The following is a 19975-nucleotide window of genomic DNA, read 5'->3' as shown; positions in this document are numbered from 1 at the left end:
GCACTCCAGGCTTCCAGCTCAAGGCTTCCAAAGAAAGATACCTAGAGGCATTGGGGCAGGACGCAGACATACAGGCAGCACCTGGCAACATTCACCTTTAATTGTTACAAGTTCCAGTGTTTGCCCTGGCCGCAGTGGGCCAAAGGTTTCACAGACACTGTGGGCAAGAGTAGGCACAAAATGCCAGAGGGGCCTGCTCCCCTCTGAGTCGCATCCTCAGCGATGGCCAAACACCAGCAAGCTGGGTAGACTTCCTGTGTCCACCAGGCCCAGCCTTGCCCTTCCCAGTCTGGTTCAGAGTCTCTAGGCCCAAGCTAGGACGAGCACCCAGGCCCCCATTCCTCCTCACCGCTGAATCTCTGGGCAGCTCCAGGGCCACTGTGGCCCCACAGAGAACGCATTGTCAGCCATGGGCCTTACGGCGTCTGGGAGATGCGCTTCTGCAAGAGAGCCCAAGCTTTCTCCACCTTTGGGCAGGACAGAGTGTCAGGAGGAAGAGAAGACAGAGTCAGGCAGGCACCCACTGGAGACTCCTTCCCTACAACCCAGCCCTTTCCTGGGCACCAACCTGGCATTGCGTAACACGCGGTTCCCATAGGGTGCTCAGCACCACGTGGCTCTGGTCCACGAGCTGTTGCCCACTCATCTGGCTCTGCAACCGGCTCTGAGCTGCAGCTTCACTCAGGCCATCCCTCTCCACAATGCGTCGTATAGCCTGGGCACGGAGAAGGCATCGGTCAGCCCACTGGCTCAGAGCGGGCTGCGGTGTGCAGTGGGGATGGGGTGAGAGACGGGTCCAGATACCTCAGTCTCAGGGATGACAACGGTCCACACCTCATGCACCATGTTCTGCCAGCCGGCTTCAAGCAGCAGGGCGGCATCAATCACGCACACATGTTTTCCTGCGGGGAGACCCCAGTCACTGCCAGCAGCACACTGCCACTTGCCACCAGAGAGCCGGTGAAGCCTAGTCCCAAGGAAGTGGAGGGTCTGGCTTGGGGTGAGGAAGCTCCTAGGAGAATCTGCTTAATGTCCCCCTTGGCTGCTCCCATCAACCCTCCAACTCACCCTCAGCCACAGCCTGGTTCATCTCCTCTCGAGCCAGTTTTGCGATAATTGGCCACACAATATCCGTGAGTATCTTCAGCTGCTTCTGAGGAGGGGAACAGAGGAAGCAGGCGATTTACCTTCCCTTGGAGACGGAGCCAGCCCGAGAGAAGAGGTGGTGGGGAACAGATGAGTGGAAATGCACTCTGAACCAGACCAGAAAGGTCCATTCGGTCCCAACCTCTGGTTCTAGTAGCAGCTGAGGAGTCCTTGGAGAGAAGCGTGCTTACCTTGTTCCCAAACACCCGGCTGCCTAGGACCTTCCTGTTGATAATGCCATCTTTATGGAGAATATCTGGACGAGAGACACAGGACTGGGCAAGGAGGCCAGGCCATCCCCTCACTTTTCAGGCCACTTCTAGCCCTCCCCAGGCATTACCTGCTCCAAAGGCTTCCACAACAGGCTGGTAGGCAGGACCCCCTGGGGCGTAGGCCCGATGGCCCAGGTGGTCACTGTCGATGACAAACGCCCCCAGGCCCTTAAGCTGCTGAGCTACTGAGCTCTTCCCAGAGCCACTGATGCCCGTCAGTCCAATCACGTAGAGCTGTGTGGGGAGTTCGGGCCTCTTCTGGAGGTAGAGGAGAGGGAACCCCAGTTACCAGGGTCTTCAGACTCATGCTTGAGACTGAAATCTTCAGTCTACTCTCCAGCATTTCCAGCCCACCCAAGCAGAGGAGAGAGAGGACAGGCATACATATGGAGGCCGAAGCAGCTTTCCCAGCATTCGCTGGCGGAAGGTGGAGGAACTGACTTTGTCCTCTTCATTGTCTGTATGGTTTGGGTCCTTCAGCAGCTGGATCTGGTACAAGGCAAGCTCCTCCAGACCCTGAGGGTAAAGAGGAGGGGTGAGGAGAGGGAACGAGGGGCAGGAGGACAATGACATCTGAGCTGCCCCCTTATCCTCCCCAGAGGTAGAGCCTGCCTCCAAGGGCAAGCTGGGAAACAGTTCCTTCTTGCCTCTTCCTCACCACCCCAAGTCCTCTCTTCCCTCCTCTAGGGTCACGGTACTTCCAACAGCCCCCTACGTGGCCTTCCCCAGCCCCGTCCACTCCCTCTGCCAGTCTCCCTCAGGGGTTACATTCTCAAGACGGAAGCGGTTGACGGCCATCCCCCCACGATAGGTCTCCTCGCTGACCACCAGGAACTCCAAGGAGGGGTTAGAGCCAGCGGGCCCATAGGGATCCAGCAGGGGGGTGATATCAAAAGTCAAGGAGGGCTTGATGTCCACCAGGAACTCACTCAGATGTTCCACGCGTTCTGTGTAGGGTTGGAGCAGCTCAGGGAGCAATTTGCCTGGGGAAGGAGCCCAGTGAGATCTTTTTACTGGGGAGGAAAGGTATAGTCAAGTTTGGGGAAGACTATCCCTAAGCATCCAATCTCCAGAGGGGGGTGGGTGGCAGGAAGAAAGGGCTAAGCTGGGAAGTGCTGTATGTCAGGGGAGCAGTGAAGAGGGGGCAGCCAGCAAGCACGACAGTCATGGCAGGGGCTGGCATGTGTCCAGAAACGAGCAGTGCCAGGGAGCATCAGAGTCAGATGGAGAATTCCAAGAACCACCCCAACCACGAGTCACCTCTTGCTGTAGCTCGAACACACTACCTACAACCCACAACCCACTCATCCATTTACTCCCAGGGTCTCAATCTTTAGGGTTCGTGACCCGGAGAACTTCTCAAAAGTACAGATTTCCTCAGTTCCACATTTGGGGAAATTCTGATTTGAGTGGTGAGTAGATTACACACGGAGAAAGCTGCACTTGTTCGTTTAACATAGTTTCCTTAACACCCACTGGGTGCCAGGTGCTGTTACATACGGGAGGGGTGGGAAGTAAAGGATGCCCCCCTCCCCTTCCTCAGTCTTGGCACTGGGGGCAAGGTTAAGGAGTTTTGAGGGTCCTCCCCTGCTCTACTCCAGAGTATCTCTCACTCACTCTTCAACAGGTCTTTGTCCGCTACTCCCACCACAAGCTGCTCCTGGGCCAGGATGCACGCGACACTGAGCAACACCTTGTGGGCATTGTGCAGGCGGTCAAACGTGCCACCCACAGCCCCACGGTGGTAGCCACGCACTGGCTGCTTTGGAGACCTGGCCACGGGAGAGGCTGGCCTGATGGTGGAGGGTAAGGGGACATCCAGGGACTCCACAGACAGCTCTCCGGGCCCATAATCGGGGTATAGCAGCACCGAAGCCAGCTGGGGACAACAACTGTAGCAGCTGGTGGCATAACGCTCTAGCTGTTGTTTGACCGGGTTGTACTGGCTCCCATCCAGTGTCTGGAAGTCAGTCAGCACCACTTCCGGTGGGTGGGCCAGGTTCTGGACTGAGCTGGGAAGGGGAGGGAGAAAGGCGCTCTTGGCTCCTATATTGGTCAGCAGAACTCTGACATCCAGGTGCCTGTGGACATCGGCGCCAGCGTAGAGGTGCGTGATGAAATCCAGGACCTCAAACGTGGCCTGCACGAGGCTGGACTGGGGCTGGGCCGGGCCCCCCAGGCTCATGCCCGGCTGCAGGTGTACGTAGAGCGTGTGATTCACCAGCCGGGCCGCCGAGCTCAGGATGGGGGCCAGGCGAGGGGCCAGGGAGGCGAGCGGCGTCGTCAGCACCAGGAGGCCCGACCGGAATACGGCCATGCTGCCCAGGCCTGCGGACAGCCAGGAAGACGAGGCGTGGGTGACCGAGGGGTTATGTGGCTGAGGCCGAAGGCAGTCCGGGGCCGTGGGCCCAGGAGAGGGGACCTGGCGCAGGGACGGGGTCTCAGTGCTGATCCAGAGGAACCCGGGGGAGGGCACGGGGCCTCGGGGCTATGCGCTAAGCCCCGGTTTCCACATCTCTCAGACGGAGCGGTGAAGCTGCTGAACTGAATCCAAATCCTGAGCAGGGAAACTGGACAAAAGCCCCTGAGTCATAGGGTTGGGAATCCAGAAATCCTGGGCCCTGCTGCCAGGCTGTACCGGGGTCTTAAAGGAATCAAAGGAGGACACTAGAGGGAAACACTCGGGCTCTGAGCGGTCTTCTACTTACTGAGACCTCTGGGCTTAGGTTCCGCTAGGGCCGCCGCGGAGCCTTACCTGGCTGCGACCCGGAAACAGTAGTTCAGCGCCTGCGGCCCCGAGCTACGGAACGGCAGAAAGGCCAAAGTATTTACTAGGTTCGGGAACCTCGCGAGATTTTGTAAGGAGTAGGGCGTGTCCTGCTGAGGAGGTGGGGCGGAGCTCGGAGGCTGGGGGAGCAGGTGAAGCTATTTATTTCCAGATCTCAACAATTCCCAGGTCAGTTGGTGGAGGGCGAGGCGGACCTGAAAGCCGGTTTCACGGATGCCCTTTTGACCCTGACAGCAGAGAATGGCTTCAGCCTGGTTACCCAGGAGATAGCGGCGAAGGCAGAACACACACCTGAGTTTCCTCTTAGTAAGTTATAGGACATAGCACCTGGGTGGCTCAGTCGGTTGAGCGTGGGACTCTTGATTTTGGCTCAGGTCATGATCTCACGGTTTGTGAGTTCAAGCCCCGCATCTGGATCCGTGCTGACCGTGTGGATGGAGCCTGCTTGGGATTCTCTTTCTCCCTCTCTCTCTCTGTCCTTTCCCCACTCGCGCTCGCTCTCTCTCTCTCTCTCTCAAAATAAATATAAACATTAAAAGAAATAAATTACAGGGACGGAGGTGGGAGCCCCAGGACTCAGAGTCCCTGGAACCCTCCTGGTGCCCATCCACTCCAAGGATCCTCTTGTGGGAAGCCACAGGACAACTCTGTCCAAGTCCCCATTTCACAGTTGGGGAAACTGAGGCCCTCTATGTTCCAAGGACATACGAGGAAGTAATGACAGAGGCCTGGTCTTATGGCTCCGTGGGATGCTCTCCACACCACTCAGAACCAGTTTGAGGGAGGGAGGAGGAGGAGAGTTCTGCATGGCAGCTGGGTAGAGTTGCCAGAGGATGGTCTTCAGACAGGAGAGAAGGGGAGGAAGGAGGGAGACCTGGTGTCAAGGGTTTACTGTGAGGCCAATAGGGCTGGAAAGGCTGCAGTCGGTAGTCTCCGTGCAGAGAGGAAACCAGGTTGCCATCAGGAAATATTTCAAGTAAATTGTTCACAGAGATCTCAAGAGGGAGGGAAACCAATCTCCCAAGATTCCAGTATCGTGCTGTGGTTTATTTCCCCAAACTAAGCAAATTCTCATTTTCATAGTTATATGGAGTTTTTTAAATTCTTTAAGTTTATTTATTTATTTTTTTTTGAAAGCGCGAGAGAGCACCAGTGAGGGAGAGGCAGAAAGGGAGAGGGAGAGAGAGAGAATTCGAGGCAGGCTCTGAGCTGTCAGCTCGAAGCCCCACATGTGGGCTCGAACCCAGATACCATGAGATCGTGACCTGAGCCGAAATCAAGATTCCGACACTTAACTGACTGAGCCACCCAGGTGCCCCCTTTTTTGCATTCTTAAAGAGGTGTCCCAAGGGGCGCCTGGCTGGCTTAACTGGTGGAGCATGCGACCCTTGATCTGAGGGCTGTAAGTTAGAATCCCCACGTTGGGTGTAGAGATTACTTAAAAATAAAATCTTAAAAAAGAAAATAAAATCAATAGAGACGCCCCAAAGGTGTATAAGCCTCTGGCCCCACAGAGCCTGGATCTGCCCCTGGAGTCAAGGATTGGAAGAGTTATAGAGCCACAAAGGCGTTGAAGCCAGCTTCAGACAGGAGACAACTTAGGTTGGATTTTAAAGAGAGGACCCCACGTGAAGAAGCAAACTGCAGCCTCTCAGGAAATGCCCTGAAACACCTGGGCGCAATCTCACAGAGTCACTGTTGGAGATGTGAGTGACAGCTGACCCTCAAGCTGGCCCTGGGCAATTGAAGGCTGTCCTTAGTATACACTATGCCCACAGCAGTAGCTTTGAGAGAGCAATGTGTCGTCGAGACCATCTGGATGGTATATGTGGCGGAACCTATTTAAGGCCTCTACATAAACTATTAAGATTCTGGTGGGCAAGTGCAGAGACCCACTTGTCTTGTAGCCGCCCAGGACAAGTCTCATATGTCAGTTCCCTTGCTAATTAAAACCCCCACCTCCCAATCTGGAGTGCTCTGCCTCTTTCTTTGGTCTCTCCTTGGCCTCTGTGTATGGGAGCCAGTTTCAGATTTCACCCAGGGAACTTGTAGGTTGTGAACCAACAGTCACTTTTATTCAGTAAATGTGGATTTAGTGCCTCCCATGATCAGGAATGGTTCTAGGTATAAGGGATCAACCAGTGAACAAAACAAACCAACGAGCTGCCCTGGAGCTTAAGTTCCTATGTGTCTTGGGATAGGGTGGTGAAAGTTATAGATAAATGTGTAACAATAAAGTCAGCAGGTCAATAAATAAATCTTTGACACATCCAGTGGTGATAAGCGCTATGAAGAAAAATGAAACAGGGTAAGGGAACTATAACTGGCGTGGGAGGGGGGGTAGGGAATGCTACTTTAAATAAGGTCGTCCAGGGAAAGACCTGAAGGAAGAGAAGAATCAGAGATTAGGGAAACTGTACCAGATAGAAGGAATAGCCAGTTCAAAGGCCCTGGGGCAGAAAGCCAGTAGGGCTGAATCAGATGATGGTAAGTGATGAAAGATAGGGTCAGAAAGGAGGTGGGGGCCAGATCAAAGAATGTGTTGGAGGTCTTGGAGAAAAGCCTCAGATTTTACTTAGAAAGCCACAGGAGGTGTTTTAAGCACAGACATGGAATAACTTTCATTTTTAAAAGATCATTCTGGCTGTTCTGTGGAAATTTTAGTTGGTGGGCATGGGTCGCATCAAGGCAACCAGTTAGGAAACAGCTGCAATAATCCAGGTGCGGTGATGGTAGACCAGAGTGCATAGACCGGAGTGATTTCCAGAGTATTCCAAAATATCTTCCAGTCTTTGAAGACTGAAGGTATTTGCTGATGCGTTGGTTGAGGGATGGGCAAGAAGGAAGAGTGGAGTTGTCGGGTACTGAAGTGGGGAAGACTGGGGCAGGAGCAGTGGGAGATCTGGAAATCAGAACTTGCATTTGGACACATTAAGTTTATTAGGGATCAAGTGGAGCTGTTGAGTAGGAAGTTGATGTGTGTCTGGAATTTGGGGAAGCAATACAGTTGGAGATATTGGAGACTTTGGTGAGGTTCACGGGTGCATAAACAGTCCTCGAAGTCATGGGACTGCAGGAGACTATTAAGAGTATGAATGTGGGGCGCTTGGGTGGCTCAGTCAGTTAGGCGTCTGACTTTGGCTTAGGTCATGATCTAGTGGTCTGTGAGCTCGAGCCCCACATCGGGCTCTGTGCTGACAGCTCAGAGCCTGGAGCCTGCTTCCGATTCTGTGTCTTCCTCTCACTCTCTCTCTCTCTCCCCCTCAAAAATAAATAAATAAACATTAAAAAAAAAAAAAAGTATGAATGTAATTGAGACACCTGGCTGGCTCGGTTGGTGGAGTGTGTGATTCCTGATCTTGAGGTTGACGGTTCGAGCCCCACGTTGGGTACAGAGATTACTTAAAAATAAAATCTTAGGGGCGCCTGGGTGGCGCAGTCGGTTAAGCGTCTGACTTCAGCCAGGTCACGATCTCGCGGTCCGTGAGTTCGAGCCCCGCGTCAGGCTCTGGGCTGATGGCTCAGAGCCTGGAGCCTGCCTCCGATTCTGTGTCTTCCTCTCTCTCTGCCCCTCCCCCGTTCATGCTCTCTCTCTCTCTCTGTCCCAAAAATAAAAATAAAAGTTGGAAAAAAAAATTAAAAAAAAAAATAAAATCTTAGGGGCACCTGGGTGGCTCAGTTGGTTAAGTGTCTGACTCTCTATTTCGGCTCAGGTCGTGATCTCACGGTTCCTGAGATCAAGCGCCTATCTCCAAGTCGGGCTCTGTGCTGATAGCAAGGAGCCTGCTTGAGATTCTCTCTCTCTGCCCCTCCCTTGCTCACAGGCTCGCTCGCTCTCTCTCAAAATAAACATTAAAAAAATTAAATTTAATTAAAAAAATAAAATCTTTAAAAACATTTGGAATGTAAATTCATGGAGGGGTCACACTTTGCCTTTCTCATCATTGCATCCCCACCCCAGGGTGCGACCTTGTGAGTGTATGCATACACACACACACACAGACACACACACACACACTCACACTGGGGTGCAAAGGAACAGACTGGGGGACAAGAGCTGGGCTCTGAGAGCAGGTCTCAGAGATTCATGCCATCTTGGCCCTCTCCTCTTCCGGTGGCCTTTCTGGATCCTGAAGGGACAGCAGAACCATATGGGCCAGCAGGGCAGGGAGACAGCAGGGATGAGCTGGCTGAGGCCCCCTGTCCCAGGAGTAGCCAGCAGTCCAACGCCCAGAGTGGATGGCTACCCGGAGGTAGTAGCAGGTCCAGATGCTGTACCTCCTTCCCCTCCCCCCAGGTTCCAAACAACCCCCCCAGCAGTTTCCCCTCTATTCTGGCTTCCCAAGATCTCTGTAGCCATGGCCCTGCCCATCCCAAGTAGTCATTTCCCTCCCTCTCCCCCATCTCTTAGGCACCCCTACCCCTGTCCTCTACCCGCACCCTCCTCATCAAGTACCCTCCCTGTTCACCCCTTCTTCAGCACACTACTTCTCGGGAAGTTAGCAGGAAATTGACCCCACAACCCTGCAAGCCCTTTCTCTGGCTTCTGCCCCTGGCTTCAGGAAGGAGGATAGCCCATTGGGCAGGCCAGCCTGCCCTGGATCCTTAGCTGAACCTCCTGGTGAGTGGCAGCTTCTGGGCTGGTGGTGATCCCGCCAGCTGAGTTCTGTCTAGGGCAGGGGACACGGAGGAGGATGTGTGGAGCTGTAGCCTTATAACTCACTTGGCCTGTTTCTTCTCTACACATCGGGCTTCTGCACACGAACACATAATAGTAACACCACTAAGAGTAGCGGTAATAGCGGTGCCTGCTATTAAAACCTCCTTCCCAGCACTTCCAGTATTTATCTCAACCCTTCATACAACCCATAACATAGGTCTTATACCCATTTTACAGTTAAGAGAACAGACTCAGGATAACGCCCTTGCCTGAAGTCTCCTGACTAGTGGGGGCCAAATCACAAAAGGACTCTCCTCCTTCCCAGGTCCGCTTCACTCTTGCTACAGACACCCTGCGGGAATCCAGGAATCACACTCGACCTTGCCCCTCGGTGGGCTAGCTCCTTCCTCTTTCTGGGCCTCGCTTTCCGCGTTGGTATAACCCGGGCTAGCCACGGTCTTTCCAGATCACCCACCCGCTGCACGCGCCGCCTGTCGCACACGTTTCCCCCCCCGCCCCCACCAGAACCGCGCGCCCCTGGGGTCGCAAAGGAGGGCGCGGCAGACAGCGGCGGGCCAAGCCTTTATTGCGGGGCGGCGGGAGGAGCGCCGAGCGCGGGGCCGCCCAGGTCGGCAGCGGACTCCTCGGCGGGCTCGTCGGCGAACACCGCGCGGTGCATGGCGGCGACGTAGCTGCGGCCGCTGGGGTCGGTGACACGCATGCGCACCAGGGGCAGGAAGCGCTCCGTGCTGAAGTAGCGCAGCGCGGGGCGCGGGGCGCGCAGCGCGGCGAGGAAGACCTGGGGCGGCGGGAGGACGCGCTTGGCCCCGGCTGGCCGCCAACCCCCACGCGCCGTCCGTGCTCCCAGGGCCGCGCCCGGCGCCTACCTCGGTCACCTCCTCCGGGTCCTGCGCCGCCTCGTGGAAGATCCGCTCCAAATGGCGCTGGTAGCGGGAGAAGAGGTCGCGGGTCTCGGCGTCCGCGCCGTCCAGCGCTCCGCCCGGGCCGCCCTCCAGCTTCTCCTGAAAGGCGGTGCGCACCGGGCCGCACTCGATGAGGCTCACGCTGCGGGCATTGAGCGGCGGGTGGGCGGGGGCGCAGTAAGCAGCCGGACTAGGCGGGCGGGGCGGGCGGGAAGGGGTCTGCGCGTGGGCCTCGGGAGCGCTTGAAAAGCGGCTTACAGCGGGAAAGGCCCCCCGGAGTGTGAGGGAGCCGTGTGTCAGAATTCTAACCTGGCAGGCTCCCTTCGGCTGTGTGACCTTGGGCCAGTCACCTAACCTCTTTGGGCCTCCGTTTCCCAGCTGGGTGGCGGAAGTGAGATAACGAGTGCCAAGTGCCCAGTACTGCGCCTGGCACACAACAAATGTGAGCCGCAGTGGAGAGGGACCAGCGTGAGAGTGGCTCCAACAGGTCAGGGTCCTGGGGTTCCCAAAATCAGGGTTCAGAGGGCTCTGGGGGTGGGGCGGTGACTCACTGGACCCCGAAGGGCGGCAGCAGAACCGCCAAACTCTCGCATAGACCTTCGATCGCAAACTTGCTGGCGCAGTAAACGGCGTTGAATGGCAGCCCTTCCAGGGGAGATGAAGCTTTTGGAGGCGCCCGGAGCCCACTGTAGCCCCTGGCACTGTCACCAGGCCCCACCCCTCCCGCTGGCCCTGCCCCATTCCACGCACCCATCAAGCCACCCATGCTCCCCGTCACCAATACGCGTCCCGAGCGGCGGCGCTTCATGTCCGGCAGGAAGGCCTGCAGTGTCCGCACCGTCCCTGCCACGTTCACGTCCAGCACAGACCCGACGGCGCCAGCCTCCTGCACCTCCAGCGGCCCGAGCAGGCCCCGGCCCGCATTACACACTGCGGGAAGAGACGCCGAACCCCACCTGCCTCGCCTTCCTCAGACCCAGCCGGTCCCCTTGAGTTCCCGGGGCCTCAGGACATTTTGGTTTGGACATAGGGTGGGGAAGGCTCCTGCATACGTGCTGCGGAGAGGCTCACCCAGCACGTCCACGCGGCCCTCGGTCACGCGCGCCCGGGCAGCGGCCACGGAATCTGCGTCCCTCACATCCAGCTCTAACATCTCCAGGGAGCCAGGAGGGCACCCTCGGGACTGGGCCGCCTCCCGCAGCGGGCCCTGGGCCCTCAGGTCCCGCAGCGTGGCATACACTGGAGGTTCAGGGAGAAGACAAGGATCTGAATTCCCTGCTTACCCCTACCTGGGTCTCCTTGGGCTAGCGACTGCTCCTTTCTCTCTGTCCCAGCCCCTCATATACCTTTGAATCTCCGAGAGGGGTCGGATGCCAGACGCAGAGCCAGGTGCAGGCCGATGCCGGAGGAGCAGCCCGTGATGAGCACCACAGTGCGGTCCATGGGGAGAGGAGCTCGGAGGGGCGCCGGGAATGCAAGGCTTGGGTCTCTGAGCTCGAGAGCCCCTGCTCTGACCCGCCTAGGGCATGCCCACCCCTTGTTGTGTCTCCAGCATAATCTCAAGGCTGAGCTCTCCCGCCAGTCTGGGGCCTGCTCTCCCCACCCTTTATCTTGGTCAAAGCAGAGCTGAGGCCACTCCTGGGCATACCCCTTCTTCAGCTACTGGCCAGAGGGAGGGCAAAGTTTGCAAGCAGATGTGGGCTCGCCTGTGGGCACTGAGCCCTGGGACCCTTCCCCTGTGTGTGCCTCTGTCCCATAGGGACGATAGGTTCCAAAGTTTGCTGCTGAGGGTGTGAAAGTATACATTTTGGGGAGGGCATTATCAGTTCCAAGGTCAGGTGTCAGTATTATGTACAGGGAGGCTGAGGCAAGGGGGCAGAGGGAAATGGCATCCACACCAGTGTCCATGCTGTAGCCGGGAGTCCTCCCAGCCATCTCAGTAGTGACGTTTGGACAGATAGGCCCAGGCGATTCACCAGTTTATTAAGTCGTATTAAAACAGTACTTTGATCCCAAATTTGGAGTGGGGGAGGAGAGCAGCTCACCTCCCTCTGCAGTTCCCAGGCTTGGTCCCCCAGTGGGCCTTGAGTTCCTCTGCCCAGGCCTGGGGCCCTCCTGTGATGCTTGTCTAGCTCCAGGCCCTGGGAACCTGCCCAGGCCCGGAATTCGGGAAGAACGCCGCCCAGGGGGTGGTTAATCGGTCACAAGGAGCCAGCCACCAACCGGGGGTAATATCTGAGGAAGAGCTTTTTGGCCAGGTCCACAGTGTCACCGTGGGGCTGGCTAGGATACCTTTGTGTGCTGAGGACAAAGGTCTGCTCCAGCTGGAAGGCATTCTGGTCAAACTGGTGCTGTTGGAAGGGAACGCCTCGGACCAGGCTCTCCACCAGCATCTCCATGAAGAGCCGCCAGCGCGGGGTATAGTAGTCAGCCACCAGCCCCGCCAGCTGCTTGTTCGCGTAGTCCAGGATATTGCCCTCGGGCCCCCACAGGGTCAGCTGGTAGCGGCTGTTCTGCTCATAGAAATGGGCCTCGGCCTCACTGACGGCCGCTGCCCGAGCCTGCTCCAGCCAACTGCCCAGCAGGAAGCGGCTGTCACTAGCCAGCACCTTGTCCAGCGAGGGCAGAAGCTCGTAGACCAGGATGCCCGCCGCCCTCAGCAGGGGAACCAGCTCCTTGTTCAGGTAGGCCGTCCTCGCCTCCCCATAGTACAAGCTGACCAGCTCCTGGGCCGCCTGGCGAGTGACGTCCAGCAGGTCGTAGCGGAAGGTGGGGCTAGTGGCCAGGCTGGGAGTGGTTGTTAGCAGCAGCCGCCAGGCCTCAAACACATCTGATCGATTGTACCAGACAGTGGTAGTCATCTTCAGGGACGGCCTCCTGACCAGGGGGCTGCGATTGTGCCCAGTGCAGGCCTCACCAGAGCAGTTGTAGACGCTCCTGAGAAGTAGCCTCCAGGCGGCCTCCGTATTTCCGTGGGAGACCCCATACCGACGGGCCGCAAAACCAGTCACCCAGGCCTCCAAATCTGCCACTGGGTCCTTCCGCCAGCCCAGCTCCGCCATCAGGGCATAGACCACTTCGTTCTGGCCAATACCCTCCGGGGCCATGCCTGTACCTACCATGGTGGAATTGGGGAAGAGGCGGGCAGCGGCAGGACCTCGGTTCACGGCCTCCAGGGCCCCGAACAGACCGTGGTTGCCCCCAAAGTTATGCAGCATGCACCAAATAAAGGGCTGGCCCTGGAAGGAGGCTGTACGGATGTACACAGGCTGGCTCTCAGCAAACAGGTCCAGAACCAAGAGGCGGCCACGGGGTACGGCCCCCAGCACGGCGCTCACCTGGGCAGGCCCCCAGAACTGGGGCTGGTGCTGGAAAAGCCAACCTTGGAGCAGCCACACGGCGTCAGGGTCCACTGTGGTTGGGGCAGGGGTGGAGAGACAGAGAAGAGGGCTGATGAGAGGAGACGGGGCAGGGGAACATTCACCCCATTCTACAGATGAGGAAACAGGTCCAGAGAAGTTAAATGACTCTATCACGGGACACTCCTTCCCGTCACCCCCAGCCCACGGGGCACAGCATCCCACACAGCCTTCCCATCTAGAAGCTCCTCCTCCCAGCTAGAAGCTCCAGGCCAGTGTTGTCCAGCTTTATGAAGCATCAGAATTACCCAGAAGGCTGGCTAAAACGGATTCCTGGGCCCAAGCGCAAGTCATTCTGATTCAGGAGAAATCTGCAGACCTGACAGGCTCTGGGGTGATGCTGATGCCGCCAGTCCTGGATCACGCTTGGAGCAGGCGCTCACTCTCAAGGAAGCCGGAGCCAACGGGTTCCCTTCCTGGCTGACACACAGCCCACCCACCCCTACCCCCCGGCCATTCCCGACCTGGCCCCTCTCTGCCCCACCCCTGCAAGTGGCAGGAAGGAGCACTGGGTTCACATCTGTGCCCCAGGAGGAGCATCCACCGGCTTTGAACACATCCCCTAACCTCTGGCCCGTATTACCTACCTCAGCTCGGAGGCAGAGACCAAACAGAACGTTTTCAATGGCCAGCACTTAGTGACTTTACTCTGGGCCAGGCATCATTCTACTTACGAGGGAGCCTCACTTTACAGACGAGGCAACTGAGGCACTGGCAGGGAGGAAGTGGCAGCGCCAGGGCTGGAGCAGGCTGTCTGGCTCCAGAGCTCACCTCTCCACCACAGTGTGATTAAATGAGATGGTGTGTGTGTGCACAAGTACTTGGTAGACCATCAGGTGATGTGAGTCAGTGCGACGGTGTTGTTCCCAGTCTCTTTTCCCACCCCACCGAGCTGTGCCACGCCTCCCCTTCCCACCTCCCCCTGGCACCGAACCTGTGACCATGGCCTGGTAGACAGAGGCTGTGGCTGAGGCAAGGTAGGAGGGCTCCGAGGAGGGGGGCTGCATCTCGTTGAAAGTGTCGGCCCCGTAGATGTGGTCCGTGCCAAACTCTTTGGTCAGTTCCCGCAGGAAGAGGCTCCCAATAATAGGGAATAGAGGATCTTCCGGAGCCAGGAGGAAGGAGCAGGAGTAGGAGCAGTTGAAGTGTCCCCAGCTGCCCAGCTGGGTGACATTGACCTGAGGGAACACCCTAGTGGCGGGGGGCAATCCAGACATTTACCGGAGGCTGATGTGGTATCCGCGGCCAGCTCACTAGCTTCTCTGCAGTTCCTGGAACCCATCCCAGTTTCTCCTGCCTCTGTGCCTTTGCACATGCTGTGCCTTGTGGCCGGAGTCCTTTCCTCCTCCCTCCCTGCTTATCTAGCTGGTTATTCCTTTGAGTTTCACCTCATCTGGAAAAGCTTCTGCTGTCTCTCCCCCTCCCACGGGCTGAAACAAGCAACATTCAGCTTTTCGAGATCTGGCCCAGTGCTGAGCCCTGGCTTCCCCGCAGAGGCGGCCCAGACAGAGAAGTGGGCCCATGTGTATTCCCGCCCTTATCCCTGCCCTGTCTCCCCCTGTCAACCTGTCACCCAGCAGGAGCAGAGCGCAGCGCGCGCCTTTGTCGCTGCATCCCCAGGACCCAGCACTGAGCCTTGTCTGACAAATGTCTTCTGACTGTATGAATGAGGATCTGGCCACCCAGGCGGGAGGTGAAGGGGTGGCCAGTAAGGCCAGCAGCATGCACTAAGCCCTGTGACAGTCGTGGGAACCAGGTTGTCATGGGCACGAAGGAGGCGGTAACCAATGCTGGGGGTCCCAGCAAAGCTACCTGAAGGAGGGGAGGTCTCAGCTGGACCTTGAGGAATTTTCCGGTCACAGCAGGGGAAGAGTCGGTAGCACAGAGAAGCAGAAAGGACAGAGAAGACTGGCGCACCCCAAGTGTCACTAAATAAGAGGTGCCACTTGCGAAGACTGTGCCGAGCCACATATACTTGACAAGTAAGGAAACGGAGGCACAGAGCAGTCATGTAATCTGAGTCCAAGTTCATGTTGCTAGTCGGTAGCAGAGCCAGGAATCAAGCCCACGCCTACATCCAGAACTTCAGTTTTTATTTTAATTACGTCTTGCAGGGAAGAAGAAATTTCCTCTCTGAGCCGAGCAGGGGGTGGGGGGAGGAACCTTACCTGGTGATAGCCTTGGGGACATGTCCTGCAAATGCAGGTAACACTGGGGTCATGCCGAAGGAGCGCATCCGGTCCAGGATCCGATGCTGGGGACAATGGAGGGGGAGCTGGTAGGCACGGCCCTGAGGGCGTAGGTCCTCACTCCCCCAGGGCACACAGAGTTCCCCTCAAGGCCCAGTTAAGAGCCCTGAGGCTGGCCAAATACCACCCTCCTTGGCCCATGACTCTCTAGCACTTTCCAATTCTGCCCCCTTTCGTTCTCCGTCCTTTTACCTGTAGGTAAAGCTGTTTGAGGTGCCAGGAGGGGGGCAGGGGGCCACCCCAGGTGTGCAGGTTGCCCATGCGCCCCCAGGCCAGGAAGGCAGGGCCAGTGAAGTACTCATCGATCTCTGACTGGGTCAGGCCCAAGGCCAGGTACACCTGAGGAGGAGGGCGATCCCCACACATGAGTACACATAGATACATTCATCTCCATTCATTGATTCATTCATTTCACAAACATTTATCTCTTCTCTGTGCTGAGCCCTGGAGTTACTAAGACAAAACGTGACCCTTGGCAGGAGCCCAGAGTCCAAGAGAAACAGACCTGTGAACAGGTGAGTTTACTAATCTGTCAGCCTTGTCGCCAGGGTGAGGTGAGGCACAAAGGGGCTCTCCCCAAAATGGGGAAGGGGCCTTAGAAGGCCTCATGGAACGAGGCTGGCTAGAGTGATGGGTGGGTGAGGCCAGCTCCACAGGGGCCGAAACGGGGCCCAATGCAGCCAGAGCCCTCAGGGCCCAGGCCCAGAAGCGCCCAGGCTGGGGACAGCACGAAGGGCACAGGAGCTCCTGAGTGTGACAGCAGCAGGTCTCCGCCAGATTTGCACCTCAGAAAGGACACGGCTGGAACTCAGGAGCCAGGAGTCCTGTTCAGAGGCTCTTGTGGGGAAGAGGGTCATTCATTCTTGCGTGACTGGGGCCACGAATAAGGATAAAGAGCGCTCCTCTGTGTTTTGGCTCAGAACAGAAGCCTGTTTCCAGAGGGCTGGGGCCACCGTGCACGCCACAGACACTTCTGAAGCCTTTAGTCTGGGTACCAGACGCTGTGCTGTGGGGGAGGCAGGGACACAGGGGGAAGGAGGATGTGGTGGGCACGCACCCGCTGCCAGATGGCCTCCTGGCCGCTCCAGGCCAGTGCCAGGTTGATGCCATTCAGTGCCATCCAGTCCAGCTCCTTCTCCCAGCGGGCCCAGTCCCACCACACGAAGGAGTAGCTGTGCGTGCACACATTCTGGTAATAGCGGTACCTGCGGGCAGGGGCATGAGCCGCGGCATGTCCCTGGGGGCAGTGGGGATGTCCCCCACCCCCCCACCCCAGATCTAGCCCAGAGGGGAGGGGTCCCAAATATAACCCCTCTCCTGCTTCACTCCAGGGCCCCCCCCCCCCCAGGTGGAGTTGAGACTCAGTACTGAGGCAGGAGGGAAGGGAGACTCAGGTGACAAGGTGACCAAAGTAAAGCCATTTTGGTTTTAGGCTGACCCTTAATCTAAAAGTCAGCAGGTCATAAAAAGAGTCACAAGACCCCACTTCCTCGGGCAGTAAAAGCCACAAAGGCTGGACATTCTTAAAACTGCTCCTTATGGGTAAATCCACAACCCAATCACAACCCTGAAACAATGGAAAAGCTAACCAGCCAATGTAAAGGTTAAAGCCAAAGTGAGAAGCCTCTCCCTATATGGATAGCTAATTAAAAAAAACTTATAAATCCTTTCGTTAGAAGCAAAGGGGTGTGTGTCGTCCCCCTCCTCTGGGAGGAGAGATCCCTACTTTGTGAAGTAGCACCTTTCTTACTTCTAGACTTCCTAAGTCTTTGTCCCTTTCTCTGAACGGCTCGCTCTTGAATCGTCCTCCCAAAAAGCCAAGAACTTTCTTGGCGAGGGTCCTGAGACCCTCCAATTTGGGGCCTCGGACTGTGGGCATCAGTACGGGAGCTTCCTATGTGCCCCCGACCTGTAGCCAGGCAGGTATCTGGGAGAGCACAGCTGACTCTTCTAGAGCCCCCTTCTGCACCGTGTTTAAGTGCTCTATGGCAACACCGGTCCCTATCCTGGAATGGGGGGGGGGCGGGTCTCTCTCCCCACAGTCTAAAGGGGAGACAGATGAGTGAACACACGACCTCCCTGCGGTGGGACAAGCTCCAGAACGGAGGCTGCGAGGGGGTGGATACCATTCCTCTGTGGTGCATCTTCCAACAGAAGGTGGGGAGGGAAATGACTAGCGTTTTCTGGTCACTAATTATGCACCACAAATTCTACCCCCGTCACCGTGCAAATCCTCACAACCAACACTGCGCGGTAGAGGTCATTACTTCCACTTCTCAGATGAGCCAGCCGAGGCTCTGAGCGGCTAAGTGACTTGCTCAAGGACACACACGGCTTTGAGAGGCAGAGCCTCTGGGATCTGAAGCCAGAGCTGTGCCACCCTAAGGCCGGCGCTACGTTCAGTCTCGGTCGCTGCGGTAGCGACCGGGAGAGCGCGGGGTGGGGCGGGGACTCAGCGAGGGGCGGCGCCCCGGGACGGGAGGCAGGTGCCGGCAACCGCGGGGGGGGGGGGGGCGTGGAGCCCAGCGGGCGGGCGGGCCCCGTACCTGTTGGGCGTGGCCTCGGTCAGCTCCTCGGGCACTGCGGGCAGCGGCTCGGGCAGGCGCAGCTGAGAGCCCGACCAGGCCACGTGGCAGCCGCAGAAGTCGCGCAGGTAGCGGTGCAGCCCCGCGGCAGCGGCCACGCCGGTGGAGCCGACCACCCGCACTCGCGCCCCGGCGCCGCCGCCGCTCAGGCGGTAGGTGTCCAGGCCGGACTCGGCCGCCAGGGCGCGCTCCACCGACACCGAGAAGGCGGCCGCCCGCCCGGGCCCCAGCAGCCGGGCCAGCAGCGCCCGCACGGCCGCCGCCTCCCGGGCCTCGTCCCCAGCCGAGCCCCCCGCGGCGGCCAGGAGCAGGAAGCCCAGGACCCCAGCCACAGCGGCCCCCATGGTCTGGCGGTCTCAGGCTGGCTGCGGCCCCACCGGGCATCCATTGGGACTCAAGGCTAGGGGCGGGACGACCCGCCGTCCAATCAGCTGCGGGCCTCAGGCCACGTGGCACAGAAGTTCGTGCACCAGGAAGCTCGGGAGAGACCGCGCTTCCGGCTCCCGGACCAGCTCCGGGAGGGTGTCTTCTGACCGACCGCACGTGGTGCGGGAGCGCGTGATCCCACTGTCATCAAAAGCCCGGGATGTGATCCGCTGCCCTTCACGAGCTCCAAGACGCCGTTGTATCTGAGAGGCTTTCGCATGCAATTCACTGTCCTTCCGTCCAGGCAACTGTCCACAACAGATATTTTTATGTGGGGTTTTATTTTGTAGCAGGCATTGCCACCCTTCTCTGGGGGAGACCTAGAAACCAAACACTCACATAAATAAAGATCTCAATTATAGTTGTGAGGCTGTGAGGAAATACAGAGGTACCCGACTTAATGCTTCCACCCTTGATTTTAGCCAAAAGGCTGAGAAGCGATTAAGCCTAAAGCTTCTAAAAGGAAGTGACATTTAATATGAATTAAATTGCAAATGACTAGGAAAAGAGAAGAGAGAATTCTGGGCAGAGAACATGTAAATAGGAAGACTGTGGAAGGGTAAAGAAAGCTGGGCAGATTTGAGGAACTAACTAAAAATTTCGGAAGTTGAAGAAGTGGGTCATGTGAGTCTGGTCTGGCTGTGGTGGGGCAGGGCCTGGTGGGTGAGTTAGGGGCTCTCTATTTGATCCTTAAAGGGTAGCCGCAGCGGGACAGGTCAGGAGTTACCTTCATTTTACATATTGGGAAACTGAAGCCAGAGAAAGGATGTGACTTGGACAAGCTCAGCAACCGGTAGGAGAGCATGTCCAGGACTAGAACCCAGACCTCCCAACTCCCAGACTGGCGTTCTTGCCACTGTTCCCAAATGATGCAACTTTTCAGGCTGCCTGCCTGGGCAGGATGGGGTTGGGCGGGGCTATGTGGTGGCAGGTAGAGATGGGGCCTTTAGGAGGACCACACTTTCTGAGAGGATTCTGGGTCCTTTTGGAGGCAGATGTAAGTTTTTCCAGATTGTCAGGCGGGAGTGAAGCTGCTTAGAGAAAGGGGAGGGGTCAGGAGAGTTGCCAGCCCAGAGAGAGAATCCAGAGTCTGGACCAGAAGAGAACATGGGAGTCCACTGAGCTTGCCCTTTTCCTCTGCACCTGCCTGGGCACAGGCACAAGCTGCAGTCCCCCTGCCTTGTTCCCAGCTCAGCCAGCAGCCTCTGCAGGAGGTGCAGCCCTGCTCCCAGTCACTTCCTGGTGTCAGGAGGTTCTCACCCTATCCCAGGGAGCAGCTCCAAAACCAGCCCAGAGAGATGTGCCCTCATGGGGCCCTAGCCTATAGCCCCCCAGGCCCCTCTCCACTACCCTCCAGAACCCACCCCCGCCATTCTCCCTCCAAACATTCCTTGCTCTGGATAAGACTTGTCAGACTCTCCTCCAGCATTTCTAGATCTTAGGGAACACAAGCGTTGGGGGAGCTGGGCTGCAGATCGTCAGGATTCAGCGTGCCTCTCTGTGAGGT

The 19975-nt window shown here is 57.3% G+C and overlaps 3 protein-coding genes across 5 annotated transcripts; all 3 read right to left on the bottom strand.

The window, feature by feature from the left end:
* Positions 1 to 82: 82 nt before the first annotated feature.
* Positions 83 to 4314, bottom strand: COASY (Coenzyme A synthase). Of its 3 annotated transcripts, none has more exons than XM_006940365.3 (10): positions 4174 to 4314; positions 3036 to 3746; positions 2187 to 2401; positions 1803 to 1934; positions 1487 to 1676; positions 1338 to 1402; positions 1069 to 1153; positions 805 to 902; positions 569 to 715; positions 83 to 467 (listed from the first exon to the last, which is right to left on the bottom strand). In XM_006940365.3, exons 2-10 carry the CDS (start codon positions 3733 to 3735, stop codon positions 417 to 419), a joined length of 1683 nt encoding a protein of 560 aa, XP_006940427.1. In that variant the 5' UTR covers positions 3736 to 3746; positions 4174 to 4314; the 3' UTR covers positions 83 to 416. The 3 variants fall into 3 exon arrangements, with proteins under 3 accessions (XP_006940427.1, XP_006940428.1, XP_019673474.1); XM_006940366.3 differs by having other exon boundaries at positions 4127 to 4182; XM_019817915.2 differs by lacking the exon at positions 4174 to 4314 and having other exon boundaries at positions 1487 to 1673; positions 3036 to 4167.
* A 5121-nt stretch (positions 4315 to 9435) lies between these two features.
* Positions 9436 to 11597, bottom strand: HSD17B1 (hydroxysteroid 17-beta dehydrogenase 1). Its single transcript, XM_006940403.5, has 6 exons — positions 11136 to 11597; positions 10861 to 11028; positions 10540 to 10719; positions 10341 to 10434; positions 9754 to 9931; positions 9436 to 9665 (listed from the first exon to the last, which is right to left on the bottom strand). Exons 1-6 carry the CDS (start codon positions 11230 to 11232, stop codon positions 9450 to 9452), a joined length of 933 nt encoding a protein of 310 aa, XP_006940465.3. The 5' UTR covers positions 11233 to 11597; the 3' UTR covers positions 9436 to 9449.
* Positions 11598 to 11751: 154 nt separating this feature from the next.
* On the bottom strand, positions 11752 to 18440 carry NAGLU (N-acetyl-alpha-glucosaminidase). The gene is made up of 6 exons (XM_023243555.2): positions 18004 to 18440; positions 16515 to 16662; positions 15650 to 15796; positions 15377 to 15462; positions 14143 to 14399; positions 11752 to 13201 (listed from the first exon to the last, which is right to left on the bottom strand). The coding sequence occupies exons 1-6, from the start codon at positions 18384 to 18386 to the stop codon at positions 11991 to 11993; spliced, it is 2232 nt and encodes a 743-aa protein (XP_023099323.2). The 5' UTR covers positions 18387 to 18440; the 3' UTR covers positions 11752 to 11990.
* Positions 18441 to 19975: the final 1535 nt, after the last annotated feature.

Source organism: Felis catus, chromosome E1 (genome assembly GCF_018350175.1).
Source record: "Felis catus isolate Fca126 chromosome E1, F.catus_Fca126_mat1.0, whole genome shotgun sequence".
Taxonomy (NCBI): domain Eukaryota; kingdom Metazoa; phylum Chordata; class Mammalia; order Carnivora; family Felidae; genus Felis; species Felis catus.
The sequence above is the reverse complement of the archived record's forward strand: the minus strand, read 5'-3'. Positions and strand labels throughout refer to the sequence as shown.